We start from the raw sequence: 13,919 nt of genomic DNA on the forward strand, positions 1-13,919 counted from the left end.
GAAATCCATCAGGACCCGGTGCTTTGTTGCATTCCATTTGGAAAATAGCCTTCTGCACTTCTTCCTCGGAATAAGGTGCAGTGAGTAAGCCATTTTCTTCCATAGAAACTTAGGGTATATCAGCTGTTAAGTCCTCGTTTAGAGAGGGCGTATAAGATACTCTCGATTTAAGGTAGTCTGGCCGGGTGCAGTTGCAGCGTCGCACATGACGGACCGGGCACTTTAGACTTGCTCTGCCGCTTCTAGAGTTCCCATAGACTTCCATGTCTCTGCATTCTAGGAAGAAAAGACTTCCATGCTTGCAACCGAAGGCACGCCCCGCACCGCACCGAGAGATGCTTTCGCCCTAGCAAAAGCGCGCGAGCGAGACCTTCTAGTAGTAGATCCCAACGTCACGTATCCAACCGTCGCTTTCCCGCCATATCGCTGGCCCGCCCGCGTGCCTCTTATGTAGGCGCTTCGTCGTCGTCGTCTCCCTCGCCATCACACGCACCGCCTCTCCTCCTTCTCAAGTAGTACACGCGGTCAGTCCGTCGTCGCCTTCTCCATCTTCTCGTCTCGCGCGCCGGCCATGCTGCAGGCGGGCTCGGAGCGGCGGTTACTACCGGCGGGGAGCATGTGGGTGCCGGGGATGAGCCTGCAGCCGACGCCGTACGGGTCCGCGTCTCCGTCGGCGAGGGCGCTGGAGATCGCGCGGAGGCGGGACGAGATGCTCGGGATGCTGCACGGCCTCCCCGAGTCCGACTACGAGCTCTCCCTCACCGACCTCGTCGAGAAGACCGCCGCCTCCGGGGGAGCCAACGCTGGCCTGCCCCCTACGCCGCCGCTGCCGCCGAGCCCCAGCGAGAGGAAGGAGCCGATCCCGAGCCCCCTGGGGAGGCCGGGTTGGCAGTCCGAGCAGCAGCCGGCGGCGAAGACCAAACTTTTTTCCTCCTCCAGGCGGCGGAGCGAGAGCGGGAGCGGGAGCGGGAGCGGGGGCGGAAGGAGCAGCTTCCGCAGCAGCAGCGACAGCGTCCTCCTCAACTTCTACATGCCCCGCTCCATCACCCGCAGCTTCACCGCCCCGCGCACCGGCGGCCGCGGGTCCTCCGTCTCCGGCCCCGCCCGGGCCGCCATCGTTCCCGACGACGACTCCAACAAGAGGTACGGTAACTCAGCCATTAATTGATCGGACAACGTACTGCCTAATAAGTAATCCATTTTTAGCGGTAGTACCTCTCGGTCGATGGGTATGGGTTCGCTTGCACATCAAACATACACATGGTTTTAAATTTCGGTTTCATAAACATTTCAGTAACTACCGAAATCAATGAGTTTCAGTGAAAAAATTTCTTCTAAAGTTCATCAAAGTAACGATGAGATCATGGATTACGTACGCGCGCGGGCAGTGACTACAGCCGTTACGCGGCTCGTTCTCGTTTGCTCCATTCAGGATAATTGTTGGGGCTCGGTCTTGTAGCAGTAGGAAGATCCAAGCCAATACGTTGATAGTGTTGAGTGTTGACGCAGTGCAGCTAAACCAAAGCCGGCACGCACGGCGCGACAATTCCAAGGCGAGTGTACTTAGGGTGAGCACGTCAGCTACTATATAGGCGAAGAGGCTGCTGCTGATTTGCAACTGACTAAATTCTAGCTCTATACTGCTATATCCTATTCCAGCTGTAAGGCGTGTGCAGCTTGCTTGATCACACCCACATCCGTGCTGTGCACCACGGGAGCTACATGTTGATAGAGAGGTCTCGCGACAGTGACTCGCGGAGACACTGAACCTCTGCACCTGCAGATGATCACTAAGATGGAAGCAACTGTATGCGCGTGACTTGGGGGCATTTGTCGTTTTGGGCAGTGCAATCTGCTTCTCCCTCCGTTATATATTACATGTCGTTGTCGCTGATTTCGTATAAGTTAGTACTAACTACGTTCTGAAATGTAAACATTTGTAGAATTAGCTTTCTGAAAAGTGGTTTGCATTTCGGAATGGAGATAGTATTAAATTAGCGGCAACGAATAGAGCATAGAAAGTAGTTACTTAGAAGAACATATCTACCATACGAATCCAGTGTAAAATCTACTTTTGCGTCCAAGAAATCAGCACTTTCATCATGTTTTGTTTTTCTAATATAGCTAGTGCGGTGCTAAACCTAACAAAGTCTAATACCGGTGCTGTTTGCAGGGAGAGAGACAGCGACTCCGTCAAGTGCTGGCCGATGATGCCGTGGGACCGGCGGTGGCGGAAGTCCAGCCGGCGGGACGCGGCCGGCGGCGAGTTTGAGGCAATCCTAAAGAACTAATCTCTGCTCCCCAAGAAAAGTCTCAATTACTCTCTGACGTCGTCCATGAAAACGAACGCAGGTCTGACGAACGCTGGGTGTGCACACACGTGTTTGCGGTTCTGTACATACTTCATACGCGATACGATTTGGCTGTTTAATTTCTAGTGGTACGAGTGTAGTATACGAGGTCCGAAAAGGACTCTTTATCTTCTGGACTGATTGTGTGTATAGAACCAATATATGCTAGCTTGCCTTCCCTGCCATGCAATGCAACATAATTTGACAACCAAGAGATCAAAGTGGGGGTATTATCTATCCCCTGCAACATTCGACCAGAAAAGCATGTGAATGTTCCGGTCATAACTGATTCTTGTTCCCTAAAAAAAACTGTGATTCTTGTGTGTTTTGCGCCGCCGCATTAGCTACCTTGTGTGTTCAGTATTTCAGGGCACAGAGTGATGTACATATAGGAGGGAGCACTGGAGCACTGACGGCCGAGAGCAAAGGCACGCAAGCTTGGCTGCAGATCCTAAGAAAGACTAGGACTACAGATACAAGTACAAGGAAGCGTGACAGTACAATGTACAGTTAAATAGCCTGATCAGCAGTATCCCGTTATCACTTTTTCATGCAGTCATTCTCGAAAAGATAACTTTTGTCAGGCAGTGACATGTTCAGTAACCCGTTCATCGTGACAAAAATGATTGATTTATTCAGTGAGGTCTGCTGTAGATCGACCAGCGAACAGTTTGCCTTTCAACCCTTGCAATGCAACATAATTTGACAAACACCAAGATCAAAATGATGCCTCATCTATGGACCAGAAAGCCACGCCTGTTCCAATAATAAGCTTACAATCTCAGCCTGATGGGGTTTTCTCTACACTACAGAACTGCTGCTGGATGAATAAACCAGACTATATGGCACCTATATTTGTGACAATAAACAAAATAACAGCCATACAGATGATGATGAGGGGAAATGGATAGACTAAAATAATCCTTATTTGGCATCACCCCGTGTCTTATTGTATAACTCTTCAATGGCCTATCAACCTCGATATCAACAGCTCTGTCAACAAGATTTTGGAAGGTGTCATGCTCTGTATTTAGCTGGTCAATCGTGGGTGTACCATTTGCAAACTAATACGTAGTAAACATAAACGGTACTTACATTGGAAACATTTATCCACGACTCGAGTGTGTTGATGGCCACTCCGGAGCGCTGTGTCTCTTGTGCTAGTGCAACACCTTCATGCAAAGTTTTGACTTTCCCACTAACAAGGAGGGAGGCTGCGGCATTCAGAACCTATGAAGCAAAGCAGAAATTTGTTCAAGTTTGGTGCACGAGGAGTTGTTTTCTAAATGACATATATGATTTATGAAAATGTTAGGTCACAGGGGGCTGTTAACTTCCTAGGTGTACAAGAAATCTTTCTAGAAATATACATAAGAGATGGGCCACCTAATGCAGACTCTGTAGATTGGCTGAGGAATATGCAGTCATCTTCAGGAAGTATGCAAGGCATAGTATAACTAAAAACATAATAGTAAGGATGAACTTACAAGAGCATCTGCAATTGAACCTCTTTGACCAGCAAGAACATCCTGGAGAACTTTTGCGTTAAATGCAGGATCGCCTCCTTTAAGATCTGGTAATGTGCAGCGAGGAATGCCAAAATCCACTGGATTGTAATACAATGAAAATAATGTAAGACTACAGGTTTTTCAGCATATCATCACTGTATATTTTCGAAGTTAGCATAAAGCATATCTAACAATTATCTTCATTTCTTTTATAAATTCGGAGAAAAACTCTTACATGGATCAAAGTGCATCTTTTCAATCTTTCCAGGAGTGACATCAAGGATATATCCAGGGCCTACAGAAATTAAGAAATAATCTTCAATTAGATGCAGAATATATCAGTTGACCAAAAAGATTCCAAGGCAATTTCTGGAGTAACCGCATCAACTTCTAGCAACACAGTGAGTGCAATAATAGAGCGACATGGGCTTAAGTAGGTGGCCATACCAAGTGGGCTTATTTCGTCCAAACCCTTTGAATGGACAATCAATGCTCTCTGCATTCCAAATCTCTGAGCTGCTTTAGCCATCTTGGTAACCTATCAACAAAAATTTCTATGTATTAGAACAATGAGTATTACATGGAATCACAATTGCATATAGAGCTTGTAACAGGACTATCTGTATGTCTTCTGAAGACATTGAAAAGGAAGAACCACTTATTTGAAGGCAAACTCCATTAACAGATCTACAATACATGGCTAATGGCCGTGTTCATTTATTTATTTATTTATAAGATAACAATATAAATGCAGCATGTATTAACTTAAAAATTAACTGTATACATACTCGTGTAAAATTTGGTACAACGCTGGATGATGACCGCAGAATCATGTGAATCATTAAGTTACCGATTTAAAAATGGTGTACACAGAACATACTATGGTTGCTTTTACCCTTTTGTATTTATAATTACTGCAAGAAAATACAAGATGGATACAAGATACTTACTATGTTCTCATGGTAAACCCCAATAACAGCATAAGGTACCCTTGCCGGATTCAATAGAGGACCAAGGATATTGAAAACTGTCTTTATTTTCAGCTTCCTCCTCACAGGTTTGACAACTTTCATTGCCGGATGGTAATTTGCAGACATCATGAATCCAACACCCACCTCATTAACACATCGTTTAATACCCTTGCAACAGGAAAGTGAATAACAAAAGTTAGCCCCTAGTTTTCTTAAAAGTGCACATAGCAGCAAAATATAATAAGTTGGATTGGAAGTGCAAGGAAAGCTAGTCTTTCTATGCACAACTGAAAAGATAAATATTATAAGCAAATAATCCAGGTTCAGGTAGAGCAACTACAATACAGCTACAGGATCTGGAATCTGAGGTATTCCTCGTTTACTAATGGTGTTGTTTGTTCTTCATAATATTCCTCTGTCCAGAGCTCCATATGTATAGGGTGCATACTGCTTAAGAAAATGTTGTGACAAAAAGTTACTCCACTAATATGTAGTATACGTGACACAAAATTGATTGTTTATTTTGACTAGTTAAGAAAAGGTTGTGACCACCAATTACTCCATTAGTGCATACATTATGTTACGCAAAAACTGATGTCATCAAAAAGTACTTCTGAAGCATACCCAGTGACAATTTTTGTGTCACATAGACATATACCGATGGAGTGATTTTTGGTCAAACCGTGTTTTGACCAGAAACAGGTGAAATGTGATCTTAACTGATCTGAAGTTTGTTCCTCTTCTTCCCGAAAAAGAATACCAACATACAAAGGTGAAAGTCAAAAGCCTGAATCTACATGTCCATCTAAAAACCATAACACAGCACAATGATTCAGATAAAGGGGAGGAGGCTCCTGGTTTCCTCATCGCGGTGGTTGTAAGATGGCTGTGCTACTTCTGCTCACGGTTCATATGTACTAAAAAGTCAAGGTGCCAGGAAATTGCCTTTTGATTACTGCTCAATAAAAACACCAACTGAAATTTGGGACGAAAAGGCTGTTCTGTCCCCACAAGTCACGATCTAGCTCCAGTCGCAGGAAATCTACATTTGACGGGCCAGTTTACAGATATTTAATTCGGATCGCACAAGCTAGGGGCTGTAGATAGAACACAGGGGCCGCAAAAAGCTACGGATTATGAGAGAACAAGATGGAGCAGGCAAAGTATGACACATGAAGGCAATACCTCGGGCCCCAGCTCGATGTTGACACCGAGCGCCTCAAGCACATCGGCGCTGCCGCAGGCCGACGAGCTCGCCCTGCTCCCTTGCTGCAGAAACGCACGCGCACGGGAAAACATGTCAGTACATACTTGTCTGTACCCCAAAAAAAAAGCGATGGGGGCGAAAAAACCACAGTACCTTGGCGACCTTGGCCCCTGCGGCGGCGGCGAGGATGGTGGAGCCGGTGGAGATGTTGACGGTGTCGGCGCCGTCGCCGCCGGTGCCGACAATGTCGACGGCGTCGTGCAGGCCCTCGACCCGGACGCAGTGGTTCATCATCGCCTTGGCAAGCCCAACGATCTGAACGAATTGGTAGAACTCAGGTCAGTGACTACAGAAGTTTCGCTTCATTTCTGTCAGCGTGTTATCAGAAATCAGAAATCGCAGGCGCGCGCGCGCACCTCCTCGTAGGTCTCGCCCTTGGCCCGGAGGAGCACGAGGAAGGCGGCGATCCGCGCCTCGTTGTCCTCGTCGAGCAGCAGCTGCAGCGTCGCCTCCGCCTCCTCCTCCGAGAAGTGCGTCCCGTCGATGAGATGCTCCAGCACCTGGCGCGCGTCGTCACGCAAACCAAACGGTCAACCACCGATCGGAAGGAAGAAAAAACGAAGGGAACAGAGTGGGGGAGGCATTGCGGCGCGCGCGCACCTGCTCGAAGGAGGCGCAGCGCGGGGGGCCGGACACGGCGGCGGCGGTGGCGGGATTCACGGCGACGCGGGCCGGCGGGAGGCGGCCGGCGAGGGGCCGCGCGGTGGCGGCGGGGCGGGGGGCGCGGAGGCGGGGAGTCGGGGCGGAGGCGAGGGGTTTGGGGGAGCAGAGCTTGAGCGAGGCGGCCGCCATTGGAGGATTTGGGCGGGGCGCGTGGGTTTGGTGGGGAAGAGTGGAGAGGATGCTTTTGCTGCGCCTCTGCGGCTAGGAGTAGCAGTTTTATATGCGGCTGCTGACTCGGCAAATCGTATCAGCGTACGGCCGGCGCAGTCTCTGCTTCTGCAACAACCCGCATAGCAGGGCTGTCTAGAAAGTAAAATTCCGCTGACCAAACATACTTATATTTTGGGTTAAATGAAAATATATACAGTACCTCTCTTTCCAAAAATGATTTGTTCAAATTTGCCTTGGTACATATATTTTGTTACTTATTTAGATAAAGTTGACCAGGTTATTTAAGACAGAGGGAGTACCTAGGGTCATGCCTACCTCAACCCAAAAATGTTTCATAGGCTCAATAATAATAATAATCTTCACTTCTGAAACCTTGATTTTTTTTATTTGTATAGACGGATGACTTGGCAAGCAAATGAGCGACAGCTAACTAACTATAAGACGAGTGTATTTTGTGAAAAACAACGAACAAATCCCTAGGATAAGAACCGTTCGTGCAGCTGATACCGTATTGGCAGGGGGTGGAAGGTGAACTACATCTTTCGTTGTATCGACATAAATCGCTCAATTCGGTGTAACAATGTGTTTGATGGCGTGCATAATATTGCAACGAGCCATCGGTAACACCCGCCATACTGAAACGCCCACACGTGTACAACGCCGTCATGGACCTTGATGGGTTCTCTCTTGAGGAGTTGAGTGTGTAAGGTGAACTACATATTTCGTTGTATCTACATACATCTAAATTTAGACAAAGTTAAAACATACTGTATTTCACAGGCCGAAGGAAATATATATATAACTTGGATCAGCATGTATATACAGTATTGTTTTCACCTCACACCAACCTAAAAGCGTCCTGCAGGAATTTTCCGACGGCACGGAACCGTGGCAGCGTGCCCCCGCCGCCGCTCCCTTTTGTGGCCATTTCCAGCTTCACAGGAAGAAAAGAAAGCTGCCAGCCGGTGCTGCGGAATCGTGTGTTGCGACCCGTTCCGACCAACCACGTACGGACGTGGTGTACTAGTACCTTTGTCGCTCGCGCCAGCCAAGACATGGACGTACGAAGCACCGGGCCATCGACCGGTCCACAGGCTAGCTCACGGCGGCACGGCGTTGCCGTGGCAGCCCATCGACGCCGTTCTTCGGACGCTGCACGTTTAAAAATGTCGCCAACGCACACGAATTATAAGACCGCGTCTCGTTTTTCTACGCTTCTCCGGCCGTTTGGGACCCCGAGAAGAGAGGTTGGTTGGTGGTCGCGCGAGGTTGGTGAGCCACGGGCGGGGTGCCGGAGATCGCCCGGCGCCTCACGTGAGATCCCGAGCGAGATCGTCGCCGGCCGGCCGCAGCAGACCAAAAGGTCTCGGCTGATGCCGACTGGAGAGGCCAAAACGGAGATACGTAGAGTATGTGCGTTGCGAGCAGATGATCGACCACGTGTGTGTGCGTGTGCGTGTGCACGTGATAGGCGTGCACCTTCCGATTAAAACCACCCGATTACCGGTCATCAATGCGAGCGAAACACACTGCGTTGGCACTGCTCGAGTATCAGTAGGGCAGACCTGTAGCTGCCCATCCACAATCTTATCTTATCTTACAAGTCAACAGAATCAGATCTACATCTAACAAACAAATACAGCTACTACCTAGTATATTAGACATACCAAACCTGAATCGAAACTGGCAGCAAACCAAACCAAACCACGAGTCAGTTCATTTCTTCGATTCCATGGCTAATCTATCCACCGGGTGACTCCGTCTTCCTCGCTCGCCGCCGCCAGGACCTCAATACACACGTCCAACACAGCCTGCAGAAATCACAACCAACGGAAAGCAGAGTGTTCGGCAGTGTTACTGACTGCTAGATAATATTTGCGCAATAGAGGACTTTGAGAACGGAAAGGTGCACACCGAAGAATTTCTGCAGTTGATAAGCCTGCAGCCCTCCATCAGGGAACCTTCCAGCACCCAGCCTTCCCAGACATCAAAGCTATGGCTTGCAAACACAAACTCTGTCTTCCTGTTGATCTGTTTAACAGGTTGAGAGACAGTTGCATGTCAAGTGTTATCAACTCAACCAAAGGTTATCAGAAACAGGTCAAAGGAGAATTTCTATTTCTCAACCATTTTGACTAGCTCCAACAGAATCAAGAAAGGAACAGGTACACTTTAAGAAACCATGGAATGCATTGGTAACCATGTCTTGCACGTTAGAGCAACCAAGGTCCTCTACTTTCAAATTTTTAATATAGTAGTGTGCCTCTACCTATGCAAGACATACAAGTTGAGTGTTCTGATAAACAGAACTTTAGGTGACACAAGCAGTGGTGAAAAAATGTCAAATCCAAAACTATGGACATACAGCACGTGAATGCCGCCTTTGTCAAGTTCAGATAAATATACTTGAAGTCAACATATTGTGTACGTTACCTGCAACAGTTTACCGCCAGCAACAAAGGATCGCAATCCCATCGTATCCTGAAACATAACAGGGTTAAACCGTTTTAGTACCCGAAATATGCATCGTACTTAAGTAAATACTAACATGGAACAAGCGAGAAACGAAAACAAAAGCGGAAAGACTAAAACCATACATTGTTTTTGAAAGTGACGAGAAACTGAGCCGCGGGATCCCTGTTTGTAGCGTTGGACACAAGATCAAGGATCCAGCCGCCACCACCAGCACGTCTCTGTCTTGCAACATGGAACCCTGAATTATCCTTTGATCTCAAAGCTACAACGAAACCATCTTTTAGTCTATCAGGGCATTTTCTACCGAGCATGACAGGCATCTTCATCTCAGATGTTATTTCCATCGGGGATTCAGCAGGAGATTTCTGCTTGTATTTTGAGTCCTCGGGGGAAGCAAACCGTGAGCTTGAACTTAACACCTGGTCCCTACCACTCATTGCAGTGTCATCATCTCGGTCACTCTCTACAGCAGACAAGTCATCTGTTTTCTGTTGAGATCGCCGGTGAGCAGGTCTTTTTTTCCCTTTCTTTCCAGAGCGGCTGCGCCTTACTTCAGTTCGTGAGCCACTATGTTGAGATTGCCCTGAAGCTTGAGGTTCTTTATGCTGAGATATGGCTCTTTTCTTTTCATAGCTGAGAGTTAAATGGCTTTCATCTGTCTGCTGTTCGCCATCAAAAACTTGAGAATGGCCGTCTTTTGTTTCTTTATCTTGACCATCTTCATTTCCAGCTTCACTAATTTCCTCATCTTCATCAGAAATTGAACTAGATGGAACAACACCATCAAAGAAAAATGACTGTAGTATCGTGATTGCTTTCTCTCTTATTTCCATCCACACTTCTTCACTGTAGTCTGCACTTCGAGGAAGAATTAGAACATTTGGCATCTCACGTACCTGTAACAAGATTAGCTATCATTTTGTAGAGAACCAAACAGTAAAACAGTAGCTATGGAGCAGGGCACCAATTATGTGTCCTCTTCACATAAAATATTTGTCTTTGGACAAGAAAGATCATGTAGCTACTTAATAGTTTCAGTGATTAGTTTCAGTGATTCGATTCATGACAAAAAAAAATCATTGACCAATTGTGTGTCCTCTCACATCAATTGTTCCTCTTCACATCATGTTTCAGTGATTCATGCTATGCATCTTAACATCATACAAAAATGCTCCAACTTCTAAGTGAAGAAGAACAATCTTTTGTAAAAAGAAACAGCAAGGTAATTGTATTTTTTAATACAAGTTCTAAGCGTTACAGTGTATAAGTTATCATTAAGATACAATTTTGCATGCAATTACAACTGAGAAAGTAAAGTAAAGTTTAAAATAGTCTACTTTAATAAAGACAGTGTTTCAGGCCTGAAATAAAGGAATGCTAACATAAATTAAATCCTTTCTGTTTCTGTTATGACCGGTTTGGTCTACCGCCGGAGGGGGGGGGGGGGGCCACCGGCCAGGCCTAGTTAGGGCTTAGCCCAATTAGCAGATTTCTCTTATATAAGCAAGTTGTAATCGACCAGAATCATTAAGCAATAAACATATCTTTGTTGCCGACTCCTCAAGGAGTCGGACTCCAAACCCTAGCCGCTGCCTCTGCCTAGCCGCCGCCTCTCCCCAGCTCGCACGCCGGCGCCCTCGCCTCCGCACGCACTCCGCCCCTTCTTTCCCCTATAACCTCCGCCCTAGACCGGGTAGACTAGCTGGTTCTACCAGTTTCCTTTTGTTTCAGAAATTCAGGATGATGCAGTTTCATCTATGACCTACTTAACCTCTCCTAAATGACCATTTATGGCGAAGGTTCATATCATAAGTTAAAAGTTCCGTACCCACGCTTCCATCCATTGTGGACCTTCAACACCATCCAATGCACAACCAGCTATGGTACCATCAATCAAGAGCTGTTTGAGTGCACAGTCATCTATCAGTTGGCAACTACCAGTATTGACAATGAATGCCCCTGCAGATTAAAAAGCAAATAACTCACTAGTTCAGGCTTAATGCAACAAGCAGAGAAAAAAAGGAAACAAGCAAAAACCTACCAGGCTTAATGTGTTGCAGGCAGTCCTCATTAAGTATCTGCATGGTGTCATTTGTTAATGTGCAATGCAGTGAAACGAGATCACTTGCAGCTAATAAGTCATTGAGAGTGTCCATTCTCCTGGCAGCAGCAGGAAATACAATGGAAGGCCTTCTCATTTTCCCTTCGGCCTTCAGCAAGCATGACACTGGAGTTAGAAAAGTCAAAATAGTACTATAACATTACTTCAAAAGGCAAAATTGACTCGTCAATACTCAATTGCAAGAGTGCGATTTGGCAAATAATTATAGTGAAAATAATACTTTATGATTTTATTTAAGCAGGTGTGATAAAAGGGATAGAATATTAAAAATAATACTCCCATAGCTCCATACCATTTCTTGGATGTATGGGCTCAGCCTTACTTAAAGGGGGGAAAATATTGTTAGACACTCTATGTCCTATATTGTTTTAATGGTTGTAGTGTCAATGGAAATGACCACAGGATTGTAGAGCACCAAAGCGAAATTAGGATACTGTGCACTGTTTCAGCAAATGTTGCCCAAGTGAAGTGTCGAGGAGACAACTTTTCCTTCTTTGATTAAATTGGTGAGGTATACAAGTGTGAGCAGGTAAATAACTTGATATCATGGTACATGATCAGGAATAGAAACTGGCAATTAATAAATTTTAAAAGTTGGTATTTCTGAATATCTTAACTTAACATGTAAAGTTCAATTTATTTTAGTTTGAGTTCCTAAGTTACCTATGAGCTGGCACTTTTAAGCTGCAAGATCAACAGTAGAATGATCTCTCCAATGCACCACAAGGAGTAGAATTGTGCAGTAGAGTTAGGTATCCCAACCATTGTGAGATGGAGTTCAAACGTGGCCAGTTATGAGCAATGATGATAGGATGTGTTTTATTTGATTACAGTCACTTAGGGCTAAGTAACCAAAGTGGAAGTGCGCATCAATGAGTTTTCACATTTCTGTCCACACTTTGGTGGTCCCTTGTTATTTCTCATATAGCAACACCCTCATTGGCGCCTTGAAGAGCAACGAATATTCATAGGTTGCCAATTTTGCACAAGTTACTACTGCTGGTACTTGTATTTCTGGAGAAGGAAGGAATTGGTATGAACCCTGGTGACTCAGCAAACTTAGTCTAGCCACCTCCAGGGAAGCTGGAGATTATAACTGAATTCTGAATCCCCAAATGAATTGGAGCACGTATCTGACTCAACATTCCAACTTCATAAGCTAAATTGTTGCATTGCAGATCGGGTACCTACCAGATAGCGCGGGTCGAAGTAGAGGACGCTCATCCGGAATGCGAGGCTGCGCGTGGCGAGGCATCGCGCGGCGGCGGACCGCCCAACGATGCCGAGCACGAGGCCGCGGCAGCGCCGCATGCCGCGGCAGAGCGGCTGGACGGAGCCGAGGCACCCCGCGGCGAGGGCGGCGGGGGAGGAGGAGGAGGAGGCGTGGCGCGAGAGCAGGTGGGTGCGGCGGAGCAGGCCGAGGAAGAGCGCCATGACGGTGTCGGCGACCTCGTCGGCGCGGCTGGCGTCGACGTGCACGAGGCGCAGGCCGAGCGCCGCGGCGGCGGCGGCGTCGGCGGCGCGGTCGGCGGAGCCGAGGCAGAGCAGCAGCTGCCAGGGCCGGAGCCGGCGCTGCGCGGCGCGCGGCAGGGCGGCGAGGGACGGGAGCAGGACGGCGGCCGCGGACTCGACGCGGCCGGAGGTGAGGGCGGAGAGGGGCACGTGCTCCACCCCCGCCACGCCGGATAGCAGCTCCTGCTCCAGCGAGGGGTCGTCGAGGCAGTTGAGGGAGACCACGAGGGGGTGCTGCGCCTGCCCGCCGCCGGGGGACGAGTGGGCCATGGCGGCGGTGGCGGTGGTGGCGTGGGGTTTGGGTCAGGGCTCCCGCTCCGGCGGGGCGGGGGCTTTTGGTTTGGGGGAGAGATAACTGCGCGAGCTGTCAGCGGCGGGCAGGGGTGGGCGCACACACCGGTTCACGAGGTGAGCGTCGCAACCGCCGGATTCAAATGCGGATCGCGGCCGTACTGCATGTAGAACATATCTAGTGCTACCACCTCTTTAGGTGGTACCGTACTACCGTACAAAAAAAACGTATTTTATACGTGTCAAAAAATTATACAAAAAATTATGAGTGCTCATGAAACATGTCCCTACAACATCCCAAAATTTCATATCCAAAATCGACATGGACACTGAGAAACGAAAAAGAGAAAATCAGCATGAATAGTGTCATTTTCTGATTTGTCTTTTTGTGACACTAGGTAGCACTATTCATGCTGCTTTTCTCTTTTTTTTTTCTCAGTGTCCATGTCGATTTTGGATATGAAATTTTGGGATGTTGTAGGAACATACTTCATGAGCACTCACAATTTTTCATATAATTTTTTGATACGTATAAAATACGTTTTTTTGTACGGTAGCACGGTAGCATGCAAAGGGATGGTAGCACTA

The 13,919-nt window shown here is 47.3% G+C and overlaps 3 protein-coding genes across 3 annotated transcripts; 1 reads left to right on the forward strand and 2 right to left on the reverse strand.

Annotated features, from left to right (window-relative positions):
- The first annotated feature begins 555 nt into the window (after positions 1–555).
- On the forward strand, positions 556–2,539 carry LOC124695087. Its single transcript, XM_047227974.1, has 2 exons — positions 556–1,143; positions 2,174–2,539. Exons 1-2 carry the CDS (start codon positions 572–574, stop codon positions 2,289–2,291), a joined length of 690 nt encoding a protein of 229 aa, XP_047083930.1. The 5' UTR covers positions 556–571; the 3' UTR covers positions 2,292–2,539.
- A 426-nt stretch (positions 2,540–2,965) lies between these two features.
- On the reverse strand, positions 2,966–6,889 carry LOC124695088 (anthranilate phosphoribosyltransferase, chloroplastic-like). The gene is made up of 10 exons (XM_047227975.1): positions 6,698–6,889; positions 6,454–6,597; positions 6,191–6,352; positions 6,016–6,099; positions 4,810–4,998; positions 4,307–4,397; positions 4,095–4,154; positions 3,839–3,957; positions 3,447–3,581; positions 2,966–3,344 (listed from the first exon to the last, which is right to left on the reverse strand). Exons 1-10 carry the CDS (start codon positions 6,887–6,889, stop codon positions 3,336–3,338), a joined length of 1,185 nt encoding a protein of 394 aa, XP_047083931.1. The 3' UTR covers positions 2,966–3,335.
- A 1,637-nt stretch (positions 6,890–8,526) lies between these two features.
- Positions 8,527–13,313, reverse strand: LOC124695089 (C-terminal binding protein AN-like). Its single transcript, XM_047227976.1, has 7 exons — positions 12,720–13,313; positions 11,448–11,616; positions 11,235–11,365; positions 9,529–10,302; positions 9,365–9,412; positions 8,846–8,962; positions 8,527–8,742 (listed from the first exon to the last, which is right to left on the reverse strand). Exons 1-7 carry the CDS (start codon positions 13,308–13,310, stop codon positions 8,668–8,670), a joined length of 1,905 nt encoding a protein of 634 aa, XP_047083932.1. The 5' UTR covers positions 13,311–13,313; the 3' UTR covers positions 8,527–8,667.
- Positions 13,314–13,919: the final 606 nt, after the last annotated feature.

The sequence above is a fragment of the Lolium rigidum genome, chromosome 3, assembly GCF_022539505.1.
Source record: "Lolium rigidum isolate FL_2022 chromosome 3, APGP_CSIRO_Lrig_0.1, whole genome shotgun sequence".
Taxonomy (NCBI): domain Eukaryota; kingdom Viridiplantae; phylum Streptophyta; class Magnoliopsida; order Poales; family Poaceae; genus Lolium; species Lolium rigidum.